This window comes from Vitis riparia, chromosome 18, assembly GCF_004353265.1.
Source record: "Vitis riparia cultivar Riparia Gloire de Montpellier isolate 1030 chromosome 18, EGFV_Vit.rip_1.0, whole genome shotgun sequence".
Taxonomy (NCBI): Eukaryota; Viridiplantae; Streptophyta; class Magnoliopsida; order Vitales; family Vitaceae; genus Vitis; species Vitis riparia.
Genome location: NC_048448.1, coordinates 1648061 through 1667903, shown reverse-complemented (window position 1 = coordinate 1667903; position 19843 = coordinate 1648061). Strand labels below are relative to the sequence as shown.

At 36.3% G+C, this 19843-nt stretch overlaps 3 protein-coding genes and 1 pseudogene across 6 annotated transcripts; all 4 read left to right on the top strand.

Moving 5' to 3' along the window:
- Positions 1-153: 153 nt before the first annotated feature.
- LOC117907610 (calcium-dependent protein kinase 29) lies at positions 154-6650 on the top strand. The gene is made up of 8 exons (XM_034821208.1): positions 154-1346; positions 3633-3770; positions 4175-4327; positions 4633-4748; positions 5686-5853; positions 5967-6094; positions 6223-6322; positions 6425-6650. Exons 1-8 carry the CDS (start codon positions 656-658, stop codon positions 6500-6502), a joined length of 1572 nt encoding a protein of 523 aa, XP_034677099.1. The 5' UTR covers positions 154-655; the 3' UTR covers positions 6503-6650.
- Positions 6651-6945: 295 nt separating this feature from the next.
- Positions 6946-13398, top strand: LOC117907615. The gene is made up of 4 exons (XM_034821216.1): positions 6946-7497; positions 12257-12388; positions 12564-12648; positions 12741-13398. The coding sequence occupies exons 1-3, from the start codon at positions 7166-7168 to the stop codon at positions 12643-12645; spliced, it is 546 nt and encodes a 181-aa protein (XP_034677107.1). The 5' UTR covers positions 6946-7165; the 3' UTR covers positions 12646-12648; positions 12741-13398.
- On the top strand, positions 7497-12664 carry LOC117907613 (annotated as a pseudogene).
- A 533-nt stretch (positions 13399-13931) lies between the features above and the next one.
- Positions 13932-19828, top strand: LOC117907611 (RNA pseudouridine synthase 2, chloroplastic). 4 transcript variants are annotated; one of them, XM_034821209.1, is made up of 8 exons: positions 13935-14421; positions 15721-15864; positions 17000-17236; positions 17410-17612; positions 18017-18095; positions 18770-18945; positions 19045-19147; positions 19413-19828. In XM_034821209.1, the coding sequence occupies exons 1-8, from the start codon at positions 14083-14085 to the stop codon at positions 19431-19433; spliced, it is 1302 nt and encodes a 433-aa protein (XP_034677100.1). In that variant the 5' UTR covers positions 13935-14082; the 3' UTR covers positions 19434-19828. The 4 variants fall into 4 exon arrangements, with proteins under 4 accessions (XP_034677101.1, XP_034677103.1, XP_034677102.1 ...); XM_034821210.1 differs by lacking the exons at positions 19045-19147; positions 19413-19828 and adding an exon at positions 18643-18668 and having other exon boundaries at positions 13932-14421; positions 18770-18895; XM_034821212.1 differs by lacking the exons at positions 19045-19147; positions 19413-19828 and adding an exon at positions 18643-18668 and having other exon boundaries at positions 13932-14421; positions 18754-18835.
- The last annotated feature ends 15 nt before the right edge of the window (positions 19829-19843 follow it).

The following is a 19843-nucleotide window of genomic DNA, read 5'->3' as shown; positions in this document are numbered from 1 at the left end:
AAAGAGTGAATAAATATTCTTTGGTTTATATAGGGTTTTACATGCATTGATTTCGAGGGTGTCAGTTCCCAAAACAAAAAAAAAACAAAAAAAGGGAAAAAAAAAAAGAAGAAAAAATTATTTTCCTAAAATAAATACAACTTAAAAATGCTTTTACTTTTCCAATTAAAGACCGACCAATCAGCTTATTCTTTTTTCCCAAGCAGAGCCTTCTTTTTTCGGTTGAACCATCACATTTAAATGCCCAAATTATCCCTCTAAGATCCCACACTTCCCATCCCAAAACACTGATAAATGTTATCGGGCAGTGGGCTTGTAGGAATTTCACAAAGCCCCTGCCATAAAATCAAACAAAACGGTCACATGAAACTTTACAGTTTGCACAACTTGGCTGGATATACGAGTCTTGAACCGATCCCTGTCTCTCTCTGGCTCTCTCTGGCGAAGCGTACATGAACAAAAAGGGGAGAAGAGAATCAAGAGATACTGAGGACAATCCAAAGAAGCAAAGAAAAGCACCAGAAAAAGCAGCTGAAGCAACCAAAAGCTTCGAAGCAACAGCTTCATCGGGCTCTTAAAAGCAAAACCCAAAACCCAAACCCATCACCCAAGACGCCTCTGTAGGCTGGAACGCTCAAACCAAAAGTCTCTCGAAATGGGTTTCTGCTTCTCCAGACCTCGTGATATCCCAATCTCTTCTTCTTCCTCCTCTGATGGTGATTTTACTAATCATCACTACCAACCCATACCCATTACTTCCTCCAAAGAGTCATTGGACATCCCACCTCCTCTTTCAATGTCTGTGCCTAAACCACCCACATCTTCACAAATTGGAACCGTTCTAGGCAAACCATTATGTGAAATAACCTCGATTTATGATATTGGTAAAGAACTGGGGAGGGGTCAGTTTGGGATCACCTATCTCTGTACTGAGAAGTCCACTGGTTTGAAGTACGCTTGTAAGTCAATATCCAAGCGGAAGCTTAAGAGTGGGAAGGATATTGAGGATGTTAAGAGGGAGATTTTGATTCTAGAGCACCTCACTGGACAACCCAATATAGTAGAGTTCAAGGGTGCTTATGAGGACAAGCAGAATCTGCATTTAGTGATGGAGTTGTGTTCTGGGGGTGAGCTTTTTGATCGGATTACGGCGAAAGGTAGTTATTCCGAGCGAGAAGCGGCAGATATCTGTAGACAGATTGTGACCGTGGTTCATGTTTGTCATTTTATGGGAGTGATGCATAGGGACTTGAAGCCTGAGAATTTCTTGATGGTGAGCCGGGAGGAGAATTCCCCGTTGAAAGCCACAGATTTTGGGCTCTCTGTCTTCATAGAGGACAATGAAGGTCAGTTGTGTTTTCAAGCTTCTTTATTTTGTATGAATTAGTTTTCTATTTGGATCATTGAATTTATCTTACCACTATTGTACTATTGAATTTTGCTGGAGCATTTTGTCTAAATTTGAACAATGTTTGAATTCTTTTCCACTTATACATCATTGCCTTGTAGCAAACTTTCTTGTTTTGGATTAACTTTGAATGAGTTCATTAAATGGACTCGGTTTTGTGTTTTTTGGCTGGCTGATGACCAAATTAATGCCAAAAAGAAAAAGAAAAGAGTACTCAGAATCTTAATTACAAGCCCACTAGACCAGAATAAATTCTACTGTTATTACTTGTGTGAATTTTGAGAATCCAATAAGGGTAGCTCGGATCAGGGACAGTGCAGAATGACACCCATGAGGATAATCCAAATAGAAAACCAAAGAAATGAAGGTAGTGAACTGTAGGAGCCTGCGATATAGAAATAGATATAAAACCCTTCAACCTAATCCCTATGATGGGACTTAAAGGCTGTTCTCCTTCTCATGCCTTAATACAAATCCGCTGCTTTCAGGAAATATCAAGAACAGATTTAAAAACCTCACCAATCCCAGTTCCTTATTCAATTCATGGCCTAGAAAGGAGGACCAGCTTGGGGTTGCTCATGTTTGTATTGGGAAGCTGACTGGGTTGAAGTATGCATATAAAGTCTGTTGCAGCCGTGATCTCTTTTATCGTATTAAAGCTGAAGGGAGATGTTAAGAAAGGAAAGCAGCCCCAATATATAGGAATTATGAATATGGTTCATGTGTGTCATTTCATGAGGGTGATGCATTGGAATTCTTCTTCTGAACTTGTGCATTTATGGTTCTGCTAGTGGTATCTTCCATCTTTGTTCGCTCTCTATTTGTGCATTTATGGTATTGCTTTGGTTTCTTCCGTCTCTGTTTGCTCTCTATCAAATCCTGCAATTTTACTGATTTCTTTGCTGTACCAGAAATCTCATGTCTTCTTATTCTTCTTCTTTTTTTGAAATTCTGCAATCTTACTGATTTCTCTGCTGCACCTGAAATCTCACATGGATTATGAAGAGAGACATACATGCCAAACATTAACAACTCTAGCTCTTACTGATTTCTTTGCAGTACCAGAAATCTCAATTCTTCTTCTTCCTTCTTCTTCTTTTGAAATTATTTAATTTTACTGATTCCTTCGCCCGACCAGAAATCTCGCATGGATCATGAAGACTGAAGAGAGACATACATGCCAAAAATTAACAATTCTAGCTCTTACAGGAATTTCTCCAGAGATCCCATGAGTCAGAATGGCCAATTTGAATAAGAAAGGAGAAACCAACCTAGTCTATCATTCTTTTGTGGTACATAAAAGTGACTTGCCATGTCATGTCTTGCCTATTTGACACCCATGAAACATATCATACCATTATGCTGACTATGGAAACGCCCTCATATTCCATTATATTCAGTTCTTCAAGCCATAACATTGCAATATGTTATTACTTTCACCATATTGATGCCTTTATCATGCCAACAAATTGGCAGTCGAAATTGTTGTATTCCTTGTTCATATGATGAAGATATTGGTGAGCACCATGTATAATGGCTAGGGTGCTTATATCTCATGAAAATCAGTTACTAGGAACTAGGTAGATTGTACAAAATCTCCTGACCAATCCTGACAATTGGCTCAGTAACCCAAAGTGGATCTGTTGTTTAAAGAGGGTGCGATGACTAATTGCCAGCTGCTTGATGAGCCAGCTCCTTAATAGTGGGTATACAAGAAACTCACTCTGCAAAACTGAGAGGGATTTACATCTATGGAGCGTCACTAAGATTGGGAAGAGAATGCTTTACAGTGTTCTGTCTTATTCACCAAGGTGGCATTACCAAGCATTTCTTGTTTATTCAGCTAGCTTTTCTGACTTTCTCCCTGGCAGTCTAATTCTAATTGTGAGAGCTCTTGGCTACATTTTTTTTGGAAAGGTAAGGTGAGCATTTTTGTCCTGCTACTACGTAGCATCCACCAAAGAAAAGATGTTTGCCTTCTCTATCAGTCATTCACTGAATTAACGAAATCTCATGTCTTAAAGAAAAAAAAAAATGAGAGAGAGAGAGTATCCATGACATTAGATCCACCTAAGGTAGTATGAGCAAGTGGTTTCTTGCTTGTACATTTACATAGTCTCTATTTTGGTAATTGGCGCATTTGAACCTTACATGTTTATGTCAGCTTAATAAATCATGCTCCTCATTTTGTTGTCCTGAACTTAATGCATAAATGTTTTTCCAGTGTACACGGATGTTGTTGGAAGTGCATACTATGTGGCTCCAGAGGTGCTGCGACGGAGCTATGGGAAAGAAATTGATGTCTGGAGTGCTGGAGTCATTTTATATATTCTTCTAAGTGGGGTGCCTCCATTTTGGGGTGGTAGGTGAATTTCGTTTGTGCTTTAGGTGGTATCCCTATGAGAAATTCATGATTTCTCATGTGGAAAATCTATAAATTATGGGTCAAGGTGACAGTCTATCGCCAAAGTCAATTAATTGAGAACTTGCAAATAGTCAATTAATTACCATCATGTGCCTTTGCTGGTTCAACTGCCAGTTGATCACAGCATGAGCATCATTTTGTGGATGCTGTTTCTTCCATTTCACAAAGAAGCAGAGGTGTTATAGAAGTTTTGTATTTTAACCTTCTCAATGAGTTGAGTGATTATTTGTAATTAGGTGGTCCAAGTTCTGTTAGCTCTAAAACTGATCTCTTGCAGTCTCTGAAAAAATGTTTTTCATGCATGTGAGTTCTAACCTGTAGATACACAAATTTCAATGCAGAGAATGAAAAAAGTATATTTGATGCAGTATTACAAGGCTACGTTGATTTTGACAGTGCACCATGGCCTTCTATATCTAGTTCTGCAAAGGATCTAATAAAAAAAATGTTAATGAAGGACCCTAAAAGACGGATCACTGCTTCTGATGCCCTCAGTAAGTTTACAGTTATTTGTCAAAAATTCAGTAGGATTACCTTTTCTGATCAATGTCTCTTCCATGGTTACTTCTTGGACATGACGTATTTCAGTTTGGTGTCAACTGGAGGGAATTTTTCAGGCAATATATGATTAGTGTGACTTGTGCCTGTGGCTTATCCAAGAGGAGTTTAGAGTACATTGTGTTGTGGGATTGAGTAAAAAAAGATATTCAGCTTCATTTTTTATTTAGAACAATATTTTATGTTCAGCTCACTAGTTGATGAACTAGCAATGTAACTGGCATTATGATAAATGAACCAGATCATCCATGGCTCAGAGAAGATGGTGAGGCATCAGACAAACCTATTGATAGTGCTGTTCTAGTTAGGATGAAGCAATTCAGAGCAATGAACAAGTTGAAGAAACTTGCATTAAAGGTATAGTTCAAAACTTCTTGATATTTTTTTACAAATCTGTCCTAAACATGTTTGACTATCAAAACTACTCACCTTTTGCATTTTTTTGCTGTCCCATGAAGATGTTATCGTCTTTTTTTCTTCATACAATATTTGGAGGTAAAAAAAAAATGATTATTAGAATGGAGTCATAAAAAGTCCAATTAATCATCACCCATAAGCTATAGTGAATCTCCACAAATCTCTCAAGTAATCTCATACGTGATGTTTATTGTACTAATTTCAAATACTTCAGAAAACTAATGGGTTGATACTAAGGTTATGTTTGGTAACTGTTTTTGAAAATCATTTTTTATAGAACAAATGTCTACTTTGAAACTTGAAATGTTTTTAACCTATTTTTTATATTTTTAAATATGTTTTAAAATTAACTTTTATATATAGTGTTTTATTTTTAATCAATCTCTATGTTCGTAAAATTATTTTTTAAAACAACCCTCATAAAACAATTAAAAACAACTAAATTTTTTTTTCTTCTTAAAACACCCTATTACTATTTTAAAAAAATGAAAATTGTTTTTTATTGTTTGAGTGTCAAACATGGTTTCCTATTTTTTGTTCTGGAGAACAAAAAACTATTTTCGAAAATAGTTACCAAACATGCCCTAAATTTCATGAACAAACACATCGCAACAGTTCCATTTTCATGATACATTTCACATCCTTGGTAAATTATTGATGAGTGTTTCTGGCTTAATGAAATTTTTGTTATGGCCTGTTGATTGTTATGGTTGGTTCCATGCCTTTTGTCTTTGGTAGATTGTCCTAAAAGGATACCAAAGGGGGAGATCTACCATGTTAATAAAACTTAAACTGATGCTACTTCCTCTTTTATTGTCAACTTCATTTAGTTTCTGTTATCGTCTTCCCTATAACTTTTATTTTGGATTGCCTGAAGGTAATTGCAGAAAACCTATCAGAAGAAGACATCAAAGGGTTGAAACAAATGTTTAACAACATGGACACTGATAGAAGTGGCACAATCACATTCGAAGAACTCAAAACTGGATTGTCTAGGCTGGGGTCCAAGCTTTCTGAGTTAGAAATAAAGCAGCTGATGGATGCTGTAAGTACTATAGAATTCATGTCACTAGCAGGATTTATAAATCTCATTACTTCTTCCAGAGACAACCCACCCTTAAAAGCAGTTGCTAACTAGTCTATATTTTCTCTTGCCAGGTTGATGTTGATCAGAATGGGACTCTTGATTATACTGAATTCATTACTGCCACTATGCAGCGGCACCGACTAGAGAAAGAAGAGAACTTGTTCAAAGCTTTCCAGTTTTTTGACAAGGATAGTAGTGGGTGAGTAACAATGCTTCATTCTTATCCAAAATTCTAAGTATCAGATCGGTAATTAGTTCACTGAGAATACCTCTTAAACCTCTGATTTGTCTGGTTCGGCTTTTTGTTTGTTCTTATTTTTTGTCCAGGTTTATAACAAGAGAGGAGCTGAAGCAAGCCATGACCCAGTATGGAATGGGGGATGAAGCGACTATAGATGAAGTCATTGATGATGTGGATATTGATAAAGTAAGTTCAATCTTCTGTTGGATCCCAACTATCTTCTATGAGTTATTCTTTGTCTTTCACTGATCCTCAAAGATGAATCATAACTGGGTTTTTATCATATAGGATGGGAGAATTAATTATGAGGAGTTTGTGGCCATGATGAAAAAGGGACCACAAGATTCCGAGTGGAAGCAGAGATAAGTTTAATTGCTTGGAAGTTGTATTTCATGGAAAAATAAGGAGCAGAAAGCTTTTATTTGGCTTTTCTAATTAATAAACTGCTCCAGAGCTTCCCTGCGGCTGTTCATATAAATTGCAGTAATCAAATTGTGGTAAATTGCAGTGATCAGATCGTGGTATATGTTTCTTGTTGCAAAAGCACACTTCACAGCTTGAGAAACCACCACCTTCTAAAAAGGAAAACAAACATTTTTGTTGCTATCCCAGAATCAAAGCATTCCGAATTTCCCGGAAAATTTGAGGAAAAAAGTTAAGGAAAAAAAAAATTAAAATTGATAAATTATTTTAAAAGAAATGAAATATAATTAAAATTGATTAAATATATATGTATTTATAAATTATTTAATATTTTGAACAGAGTTTTTAAATATATATTTGTTTTCTTATTTTCATTTTCAACAATCTTTAAGATCATTGTAAAGGAACGGTGGGAAAATAAAAACATGGAAGCACCCTTCGATCACCGGAAGAAGCAAACAGCAAAAGTGTAAGCAAAGGGGAACCGAATGTCTAAAACGATGTCGTTTTAGGAGGGATTTCAAATCTCCGTTTCAAAAGAACGCGTTTTGGTGGCCGTTGGACAGGGCGCCGGAATGGACCCCTCTGATTGTTGTTAATCACAAAATGACCCCTACCGGACATGAAAACAAACCACAAAAGGATGATCTCCTCAGTCAGTTTCAAAATTATTCCGTTTCTTGTTTCTCCGTTTCTCACACTTCTCACTCCATGCTCCTCTCCCTCGAAACCCTAAATCGAGCTCTAGGGTTTTCAGAACATGCAGAGCTTGTTCTAGTTCTACCGACAAACATCATGACGCTCTCATGGGACGAAGAGCCAATTACGCCGGAGTTGGATTGGAGGAGACCGTCGTCGGTCTCGATTCCTAATCAGGAAAGCATTCGGTGGGGTCTTCTAATCGGTAACGGCCGGATTACTGACAAGATCGGCTTCAGGTTGGTGGAATCGTTTCGATTTATTTGGTTCCAATGAGAGATCGAAAAGGTCGCCGAATGTACGTAGCAATGATGATTGATTTTCGTTGTGAAGGGGCTTTGCATATGAAATTATGAATGCCGCACGGAAAAGCAAAGTGGAGATACATTGGAATCTTGCATTTTGCTCGGTTCCCTTTAAGAGAAAATGAGAGGGGGAAAAATTTTCGAAGTTTCTTTTCCTCAGTTGTCTCCACAACCAAATAGAGGGTTTTGTTGAAGTATTTCATTATTTTTCAAAAGGGAGAAGGGAAGAAAAAACTAAAAAGCACCTTAACTCAACTAGAGCTTTATCTAGCTATTTTGCATAGACGAGACAAAATTTTCAGTTTTTGAAAAGCAAAACAGACGATTAATAAAGCAAGAACTTCATTTTCTTTTGCTCTGCGTTACTTTTCTTAGTTATCCTGGCAAATAAACAGAAATGTAGGATTTAGATAGTTTTTGATATTGGTTTGAGATGTAACATTGAATGCATCACCTTGTGACCTAGATGATCTCCATTTATTAAAGCTTAGTGGACTTAGATGGTGTATTTTAAACAAAATAATGATTTGTTTTAAGGCTTCCTTATAAGTCAAGTAGAGTCTGGAATCATATTGAAATCTCCAGTTTATAGTCGCTAAGCTAAACAACATAGGTTTCTTGTTGATAACAGCTCTGTATTTCTTTTTCAAAATTGGTGAAAAAGGCTTTGAACTTTTTGAGGTTCCCTTTTCCAGGGAATAGGCTGGACACACCGGCTTCATCTAGTTGACCGAACATTTTTTTTTTTCTTGATTCCATTTTTCACAGAAACAAGTGGAGTGTTAAATTCTGCATTGAATTTCTGACCTATAATTTCTGCCTGTTTATGTGATATAAGCCTGTAATATGTTTTTCTGGTTCATAAGTTTGTGCCGTCTTTCTCAGCATTATAACTAAGCTAGGTGGATGTGGACTAGTGCATAACCAATTAATTATATACTCTGAGCTGGTTTCCCACATTGTTAGAGCAGGGGATAAGGATTTCATGATATCGAGTCATAGCTAATTTGAAGTGAGGAAGAAGATGTGATGAATGGGAAGTGAAGAAAGTGGGGGAGGAGGGGAAGAAGAGTTTAGGTCCTTGGGTAGCTGAGTGAAGGAAGAAGATAAGGGCATTATAGTAGTTCACTTGCCTTTTTTCTTTGTAAAAAAGAAAAGAGGATAAAAGGTGGGATTCACTGTTCACATAGAACCCTCCTAAAATCAAACAACATGGTCACATGAAATTATACAATTGGCTTAGGTATGAGTTGTGAACTAACCCAAGTCTGTACACGAGCAAAAAGTGTGAAAAATACACCAATGTCAATCCAAGGAAGCAAAGAAAAGCACCAGAAAAAAGGTAGCAGAAGCAATCAAAAACTTCAAAGTAACAGCTTCATTAAGCTCTTAAAAACAAACCCATACCCATTACCCACCCAAAAATCCTGTGACTATCAAAACTCCTCAAATGGGTTTCAGCTTCTCCAAACCATGTGGCGCTCCAATCTCTTCATCCTCTTCTGATGAGGATGATTGTGTTCCCCATCACCACCAAGCAATGCCAATAAGTTCCTCCAAAGAATCCTTAGACATCCCACCTCCTCCTTCAAGGTCTTTGCCTAACCCACCTCATCTTTACATATTGGACCCATTCTAGGCAAGCCATTATGTGACATAACCTCAATTTATGGTCTTGACAAAGAACTTGGGAGGGATCAGTTTCGGATCACCTATCTCTGCGCTGAGAAGTCCACTGGTTTGAAATACACTAGTAAATATATCCATGCAAAAGCTTCAGAGTGAGAAGAATATTGAGGACATTAAAAGGGAGACTTCAATACTAGAGCACCTTGCAGAACAGCCCAAGATAATAGAATTCAAGGGTGCTTATGAGGACAAGCAGAATCTGCATTTGGTGAATGAGTTGTGTTCTGGGGGTGAGCTTTTTGATCAAATTACAGCCAAAGGGAGCTATCCAGAGTGAGAAGCAGCAAATATATGCAGGCAGATTGTGAATGCGGTTCATGTGTGTCATTTTATGGGAGTGATGCATAGGAACTTGAAGCCTGAGAATTTCTTAATGGTGAGTCAAGGTGAAAATTCACTGTTGAAAGCCACGGATTTTGAACTCTCTGTCTTCATCGATCTTTCACATGTTTTGGACTCTCTGTCTTCATAGATGAAGCTGAAGGTTAGTTGTTATTTTGAGCTTCTTTGTTTTGTCTTAATTTAGTTTTTTGTTTGAATCATTGACTTTATCTTTACATGTTATAAAAGTATGATGGACTTATGTACCATTGAATTTTGCTAGGGCATGTTGGCTAAATTTGAAAAATGTTTGAATTCTGTTCAACTTATATAGCATTGCTTTATAACAAAATTTTCTTTTTTTCCATGAACTTTGAATCAGTTTATTGTTTGGACTCTGTTTTGAGATTTTTGGCCACCTGATGACCAAATTAATGCCACAAAGAGAGAGAGAGAGAGAGCAAGAACTTGGTATCTTGGTTACAATCCCATTAGACCAGTATAAATTCTAATCTTATCGGCTGGTATGAATTTGGATAACCTGCTTATCTGATCATGGAAAATGTGCATATGGAATTGGAAGAATTTACAATGACGATAGCTTTGTATCAGGGGAAGGTGAAAAATGATACCCAGGACGATCTTAAGAGGAAAACCAAAGTATTGGTAGAACTGAAACATAGAAACCTTCCATATGCTCTGAAATAAATGCAAACCCATCAGCCAAACATTTGCAAAAGAACACCTGAACCTGTTGAAGCCAATCTCCACAGTGGGACCATCATTAAGCAAATCTCATGAAATGCTGGCTTCTCAGACCTTTATACTCATCATCCTCACGATTTTCAAGAGATATTAAAGAACAGGGTAACAAACTCCACCAAGCCCAGTTCAGTATTCTGGAATTCTCTGTTCAATTTTGGTAACATAACTTCAATTTATGACCTAGAGTTACGATAAAGGAGAGGTCAGCTTGTGGAAACTTATCTTTGTACTTTGAAGCTGACTGGGTTGAACCATGTGTATAGGTCTAAGGGTAAGCAAAAGTGTGAGAATCAAGAGGAAATTGAAATAATATGAAGGTATTTTTTATCCTCAAGCAACTAACAGAACAGCAGAATATTGGAATTTAAGGGTGCTTATGTGTCCTGGAAAAATCTACCTTTTGGTGATGGGAGCTCTATTCCAGCAGTGATCTTTCTTATAACTTATCAGATTAAAACAAAAGAGAGATGTTTGGAGAGGGAAGCAACCCCAATATGTTGGTAGATCATGAATGTGGTGGTTGTGTCATTTCATGAGGGATGCATATGAATTTTGGTTCTTCTTTCTTTTTTGTTTTGGTTTTTTTTTTCCTTTTAATTCGTGCATTTATCGTACTTTTTGTTGTATTTGCCATCTTTTTTTCACTCTATCAAATTCTCCAATTTTTACTGATTTCTTTACTGTCCCAGAGATGTTGCATAAATTATGAAGAGAAACATTCATGCCAACTGTTAATAATCGTACCTCTTAAAAGAATTTCTCTGGAGGCCCAAGTGCACATAGCCAAGTCAAATATTCTTTTATGTTTGGTAAAACCATAAAAGTGACACTTTGTCATGTCTTGCCCATTGGGTGCCCATGAAACATTATACTGTTTTGGTGACCATGGAGACACCCTCATATTCCACTAAATGCCTTGCTTCAGACCATACCATATAATATATTGTATTACTTTTTCCATCTTGATACACTTATCATGCCATCAGATTGTCTGTAGTAATTGCTTCAAAGCCATCCTCACATTGCTTGGTCTTAATGACAAAGATTTTGGTAACTATCACGTATATATGGGCAAAGGGATGCTTATATCTCATGAAAATCAGTTAACGTGGACTAGGTAGATCATACAAGATCTCCTAAACATCCAAACAATTGGCCAAGTAACCCAAAATGGATATGTTGTTTGAAGAGTGTGTAATGGCTAAATGGCCTGCTGCTTGGTGAGCCAGACCCTTTGCTGTGGGTATACAAGAAACTCACTCTCCAAAGCTGAGAGAGATTACAGCAATGAAATGCCCCCAAGGTTGGGAACAAAAGCTTGTGAATATTAGTCTCAATTGTTGTTTTAGAGTGGTATGTCTCCTCCCAAAGGCGGGACATTGCAAAGCAGGTGATCACTGTCTTGTCTATCATCCTAGCTTTTCTCCATGATAGTCAAATTCTAATTGTAAGAGCTCTTGTCTATGTTTTCTTTTTCTTTTCAAAGGAAAAATTAGCTTTCTTGTCCTGCTAACAGGAGTCAAGTATATTGAGTTTCTTAAGCAGGTGAGTGAAGTTTTTATACAACATCCATCACCATCCTTGGGTGATGTTGTTTGCTGAGGCCAGCACATATTTATGATCCTTGTAAGTTGCATCCACTGAAGAAAACATGTTTTCCTTCTCTGTTAGTCCTTCACTAAATTAAGGAGATCTCAAGTCTTAAAATAGAAAAAAAAATTGAGAGAGAAAATATCCATGATATTGGGTCCACCTAATGTGTTGTAGTATGAGTAAGTTGTTTCTTGCCTGTGCATTAATATAATCTTTATTTTGTTATTGTCATGTTTGAACTTTACATGTCGATGTCAGGTTAATAAAATATGCTCCTCATTACTGTCTGTTTCCTGAACTTAATGCTTGATTTTCCAGTGTACAGGGATGTTGTTGGAAGTGCAAATCATGTGGCTCCAGAGGTGTTGCGGCGGAACAATGGAAAAGAGATGGGATGTCTGGAGTGCTGGAGTCATTTTATATGTTCTTCTAAGTGGGACACCTCCATTTTGGGGTGGTAAGTGAAATTCGTTCCATGGAGAAATTCATAATTTCCATTGTGAAAAATCTAAAAATTATGGGTCATGTGGATCTTGGGACAGTCTATCAACAAAAGTGGTACCCCATTGAGAACTCGCAAATAGTCTTTTAATTACCATTCTGTACTTTTTTCTGGTTCAACTCTTCTACAGTTTGCACAACTGCCAGCCAGTTGATCACAGCATGGGACATCATTTTGTGGGTGTTGTTTCTTCCATTTCACTAAGAAGCTGAAGTGTTAGTTCGCTTTTTTAATTTTCAACGAGTTGAGTTATTATTTGTTATTAGGTGGTCTAAATTCTGTTAGCTCTAAAACTAATATCTTGCAGTCTTTGAAAAAAGTAATCATGCACATGAGTTTTGACCTGAAGATCAGCAAATCTCAATGCAGAGATGAAAAAAGTATATTTGATGCAATATTGCAAGGCTACATTGACTTTGAAAGTGCACCATGGCCTTCTACATCTGCTTCTGCAAAGGATCTAATCAAAAGAATGTTAATGAAGGACCCCAAAAAACGGATCACTGCTTCTGCAAAGAATGTTAATCTAATCAGAAGTTCGATCATCTATTGCATCCCAACCATCGTCTGCAAATTCTTTGTTTTCTTTCACTAGTCCTCAAAACTCAAATCGTAATGGGGTTTGTTGTATAGGATGGAAGAATTAGTTATGAAGAGTTCGTGGCTATGATGAAAAAGGGTACTTAAGATACCTAGTGGCTGCTATGAAGAGTTCAATTGCTTAGTATATCTTCCTAATGTTAAGTGAACTGCTTCATTGCAGTTGTTATATGATTGCAATAATCAGAATGTAGGTTTTGTGTGGCTTTCCATCTTTCTTTCTTTTTTTCTTGTGTAAAAGTACGCTTCAGATCCTACGACCGCCTTCGGAAACGAATGGCGAATAGTTGTGGTGCCGCCACACGGAATCAAAACACCCGCAAAGAATCAAAACCGGGGTTTTGTACTTTGTTCGATAGAAGAAATATCGGAGGGAAAATTTAAGAAAATAATATAATTATTCAAGTTGTTAATCTTGTATAATATATCTATAATATAATTTGTAATATTTGATAATAAATTTAAAATATATATATCACTTGAAAATACATTTTATACAAAAAAATAAAAATAAAAATTAATTTAGATGAATTTAATGATATAAAATAATGATTATATATATATATATGATTTTTAAAATATTTATAATTTTATATATTTAATTAATATAAAAAATATTAATAGAGACTCATTCAAAAATTATAATAATAATAATTTTTATATTTTCAACACTTGATTAAATCAAATTTGGATATAAGATAATTAAAATTAAATTATTTATCAAAATTTTATTTTAAAAATTTTCTTTTTTTTATTAAAATGAGATAGAAAGTAAAGTATATATATATATATATATATTTGTTAGCATGTAATTGAATAGAGAGCCACGATCCTGATGGCGACGGCCCTTTTTGTCCTACAAAAGAGTAGGGTTCAGAGTTCGACTTTTCGGGTGAAATATCGTCGATGTTTCCCGAAATTTTTAACCTTGAGAGTGGCGCGCTTTCTTAAAGGAAAAGACCCTTCACATTTTCGTTAATTACAGAATTGGCACAAGGACACGCTAAAACCGACCCAAATTAACCATAACGAATGATGAAGATTGAAGGATGATCTTCTCACTTAACTCCGCTTCTTTTTTCTCTATTTCCCACACTTCACAGTCTGTACTTCTCTTCCCTCGAAACCCTAAATCGTGCTCTAGGGTTTTCAGAATCCTTAGAGCTTGCTCTAATTCCACCGACGAACCTCTCGTATCTGTTTCCGGCCGGAGAACTAATTACGCAGGAGTTCGATTGGAGGAGACCGTGGTCGATGTCAATTCCGATTCAGGAAAGCTGAGGCTGGATTCTTGGATTTCTTCTCGCATAATCGGTATAAGTAGGGCTAGAGTGCAATCGAGCATTCGGTCGGGGCTTGTAAGCGTTAATGACAGGGCTGTCGATAAGGTAAGCTTCATTCTGGTGGAATATATTGTGATATGTACGTATTAACGAAAGTTGGCTTTCTTTTTCAAGGAGCTTAAGCTCATAAAACTACGAATGCCGCATGGAAAAGAAAAGAAAAACGAACTGGAACCTTGTAATGTGCGTGGCTTGGTTCAGGAGAAATTGAAAGAGGGAAAATGTTTTCCAAATTTCTTTTCTTCAGTTTTCTCGACAACCAGAGGGTACTGTTTTGAAACGTAATAATTTTGAAGCCATGATGTTTCTTTGTTTTCCAAACAGAAGATGAAAAAAACACCTTATCTCAACTAAGCATACTCTAACTTTTATCTTAGTTGAGACAGTTTTCAGTGTGTGAAAGCTCAAATCCACAAGTAGTAAAACCAAAATTTTATCCTCTTCTTTTCTTTGCCCAGTCAGGCCTAGGATTTAAATGGTTTTGGCATTGGTTTGAGTTGAAACATTGATTGTACCACTTTGTGGCCTAGATGATCCCCATATTTGAGAGCCTAGTTGGCTTTTTAGTGTATTTTCTAAAAAATTGTGGCTGTTTTAGCCTATGTTGGTTTCCAGAAAATTTGAGGTAGGGGAAGGAAAGAAAATAGAGGAAAAAGGTAAAGGGAGAGAAAAAATGGAAGGAAAAAAAAATTAAAATGAGTGAATTATTTTTATATACTATTTTAAACTCATTTTATTTATTTTAACTCTAAAAAGATTAAATAATTTGAAAATGCAAAAGTTCGGAACCAATTTTAAACATATTTGATTTTCTTTCATATTTTTCATTGTAAAACCAAACATGAGAATTCCTTAACATTTTTTCTCTTAGTGCTTTCCTAAAACTAAACACAGCATTAGGCTTTCTTAGCAGTTGAGAAAGTAGGTAGTAAAATCATATTGCCAACTCCATTTTGTGGTCATATTGCTTGACAGCATAGGTTTCTTGTTGATAACAGTTCTCTCTCTCTCTCTCAAGCTAATACACACACACACATATATATATGATGACATGTTCTCAGTGATGAGCAGACTCCTCTATTTGCTTGAACCTAATTTAATTTTTGGTTCCACTTTCCATCAAAACTAGCTGAGTGTTAAATTCTACTTTGATCTCCCCAGATCTATTTGTATGAATGTTTGTTTCTGATTAAAGCAAAAACAAAAACAATTCTAATATATAATTTCTGCCTGTTTACTTTGTGTTTTAATCCTGTAATATGTTTTTTCTAGATTGCTTGTTTGTGACTTCTTTAAGCTTGGCTGATATAGGCTAATGTAGATCCAATTTCATATTCTGAGCAGGTTTCCCATGTTATCAGAGCTGGGGACAAGGTTAATTGCACAATATCGGAGTTGCAACCCTTAAGGGCTGAACCAGAGGATATACCTTTAGATATAATTTATGAAGATGAACATGTACTGGTGGTCAACAAACCTGCACACATGGTGAGGATCTAATTATGTCCCAATTTAAATTTGGCATTGCACTTATTTTTCTGTTTAGCATTGATCAACACTGACCTATCCAGTAATGCATGCAAGTTCTGATGTAAAAGGCATTATGTTTGTAATAACATTCTCTGGTGTTTGCATGTGGTTATCTAATCTGTAGGCACTACACCTGTGGTACTAAACCTTTTTTTTTTTTTTCATGTAATAATACAGTGTTTTTTTGTTTTTTTTTATTTATTTTTATATATGTGCAATTGCACTCATCCATCAGCTGGTTGATGAGAAAATTGGATAAGTAAAAGAGAATAAGTTTTGTCATCTTATGGATTATGCTCTTTTGGTTCTTAAGAAATGAAAATTTGCATCAACTAATAGTTGTATTAGGTACAGATCTATGGAAGTTTCTGTTTCTTCAACATAAGACTAAAAAATTCTTAGATTTCTTAGTTTCTTTTACTACATGCTATCGAAAATTGATGGAGCATTTGTGCCTACTAATCTACATTTGATTTCTGTAGAATAATTAGAATGACAACTGTAGTTGCACTTTCAAGCATAGTACAAGTTCTATTTTCAATTTTAGAAATTTGACCTTTTTGGGATAAATCACATAGTTTACATTGTTTTGCCACAATTTCCAAGAAATTTTGCAAAATACAATTTCTATTTTACCACGATTCAGAGGAAAGTTTAGAGTACCAATTTTTTCATCCAGGAAAGTACTGGATACCAAATCTTACAACTGAAAGGTCTGTCACCAACCTGACAACAAGGCACCACAACCTCAACCAGGACATAGTTGTATGTTTTTAGGTTACATAATGCATCAGACCTTGCAAATTTTAGTTTGTGGCAGTTATTTCTTATGATTGGATCTATTCTGAACAAAACGTTTGCCCTTTTTGGTTTCTGAGAAGAAAAACTAAAGCAAAAGGAAATCTGGAAACTCAGAACAATTCCAAGCCCTAGTTGTAGTTTTAGTTGTGAGATTCCCAAATTTGATTTCTTTTCCTTCATTTTCTTTGTAATCAAGTGGAACATCAATGAATTAAAACTTCAGAAACTATAATCACTATCAACTTTGTTTGATATTCTAAAGTTGTGTATGGCATTCTTCTTGGTCGTTCAGGTTGTTCATCCTGCACCTGGCAATGCTAGTGGCACACTTGTAAATGGTATTCTTCACCATTGCAGTCTTCCCACAGTTGCATTGCCAAACAGGGACTCTGAGGAAGATAATATTTCGGATGATGAGTTCAATAGTTTTGCTGCAGGCCAGAATTGTGGCACATGTGAAACTAATATTCGCCCTGGAATTGTGCACAGATTAGACAAAGGCACCAGTGGATTGCTTGTTGTTGCGAAGGTGATTCTCCAATATCCAACCTCCAACTGCTCCATTACCAGAAATTAATAATTGATTCCAGAATTCACATCTCCAATCATCAGTAATTAGTAACGGATTCCAGAGTTCAAATTACCCCTTTCAGGTGTGTTATTTAATGCAATATTTCTAATCTTTTTGTACAATGATGGCAGGATGAGCATTCTCATGCCCATTTATCTGAACAGTTCAAGCTACACACCATCTACAGAGTATACATTAGTCTTACATCTGGAGTACCCACTCCACTTTCTGGACGAGTGGAGATCCCAGTAGGTCGTGATCCAAATAATCGAATTCGCATGACTGCTGTTCCTGGACCTAGTAACTCTGGACAGGCCCGTCATGCTGCTAGTAGGTGATTCATGGTCCTCTTTCTTTCTTCATTCCCACCATACTAGTACAGAAAATTCTAAAAACAAGAGGGTTTTATGCAGTGATACTCCTATGCAATTTCATAAAAGTTCATGCGAATTGTGACTCACCGAGACTTTGTAGTATAGAAAAACTCAAGATGTAATTTCATAAAAGTCATGCAAACTGTGACTCGATGACACTTTGTAGTGTAGAAAAACTCAAGATGTCTTTTTCAATCAACCTTACTGTTAGGTTTTCTCATCATGCACTAATGAAAATTAAATGTTTGTTAGTTTATGGGTAGTACTGTTTTGTGGCTATGATCACCATCAAAGTCATGAGGGATAACTGTTTTTTCATGACGTTATGATCCAGTGTTCACCAAGTTTGTTGAATATTCATCAGGTATAAAGTTATTGAAATACTTGCTGCTGGTGGTTCTGCATTGGTTGAGTGGAGATTAGAAACTGGGCGCACTCATCAGGTACTGTATTGTTTACCATCCTGAAGACTTCATTTAGATGTTTAGTTGCATCTGTTTCTTAAGTGGTACTGTGCACCCATAAAAGAATCACTTGACATATTTATGTTCCAACATCAACAATATGGCTTTTATGAGCTAAAAAAATGGTCATGATCCTGAAAACTCAGGGTTGGTTGGGCAAATACTTTTCATCACTCCTCTCTATAGCCATTTCTTTATTAAAATCAGTCTTACGGCTCTAGAAGCAAAAAGACTAAATATAATTTACAGACTCCAAATAGTGAGGATAATTTGTGAATGCCCATGTTAAGGAAACTATTCATCAACAATGGATGGCATTCTAATTCTAAATTCTAACCAAAAATTTGTTAAAGGTCATGTGCTGTAATAATATAAGTACTGATAGGTCCAGCTATGGAATCATCAGATTCTAAAATTGAAGCCCGGGATTCACTTGTTAACATTTTTGAGCTGCCAGAACAAAACCTATTGGCCTGATACTAGAGCATCTAATGGACATTTTAATCTTTTTTGTGTATTGACTCAGATAACCCTGTGGGTGTGCTTGAAGATGTGAGCTTGAATGATTTCTGTTACACTGTATAACTGTCGATAAACAGTTTCAAACCTATCGGATTTCCTACTTAACACTGCCCAGATTGCTCTTGATGTAGATTCGTGCACATGCCAAGTACCTGGGAATCCCTCTACTAGGAGATGAGGTCTATGGAGGAACTAAGAACATGGCCCTGTCTCTGCTTCGGCCCAGAATCCCATCTAGCCATCATGGTCAACTGGCACAGCTGGTTTCGAGATTGGATAGGCCTTGCCTCCATGCCGTGGCTCTTGGGTTAGAAGATAAATCTTATTCTAAAATAGTCTTTCCTTATTTAAAATTAAATAAGCAACTTAACATGATGCAAAGCCGTTACACCTTATCATTTCGTAGGTTTAACCATCCAAAAACAGGGAAGAACGTACACTTTTCTTGCCAACCTCCTGAAGATTTTGCTGAGATTTTGAGTTGGCTTCGTAAAATTAGCACAGAGAAGGTAATCCCTCCCTTTTTAAAAAAATGCCAATTTTCAATGATCATACATCATTTCTAATAGTCTCAACTTTGCAATTTACACATGCTTGCCACATTGCATTGTGTTTCATGATTTAGTGATTTACACATGCACTCCACATGGTATCGGGATTAGGGATACTAATTTGGACAAATCTCACCTAGGACCTATGATGGTCTGGAAATCATTTGTTAGATTATGGACTATCTCAACCATATTGTTAATGAACTTTCATTTCAATGTACAGAAAAAAGGTCTGATATTGTAGCTTCTCCACCCATGGCGTCACCAAAGTCTTGTGTGATCATGTGGACAAAGAGGGGTAGGATTCGTTACCTTATCTACTACCCCTATCTTGCATTCCCAACCCCAATCTCACCTGTTGTCCGGATATTCCAGTAGATTCTACTATCAAGGGAATTAAATATCAGGAAAAAATGCATTGACACAAAAGAACGAGGACTTGGGATGTGGGAGATTCTTGCTGCCAGAGTGTTTTTTAATTAAAATTATTAAATCATAGCTGGCGGAGATTCTAGTTCTTTATTTATTTATTTTTTCTTCTTTAATATATGTATCACAATAAGAAATTATAGGGCGCTATGCAGTCATATGATGTTTTCAGCTGCCCAATCTATATGAACTGATGATGTTCATTATGCATTTTACTCGGTGAAT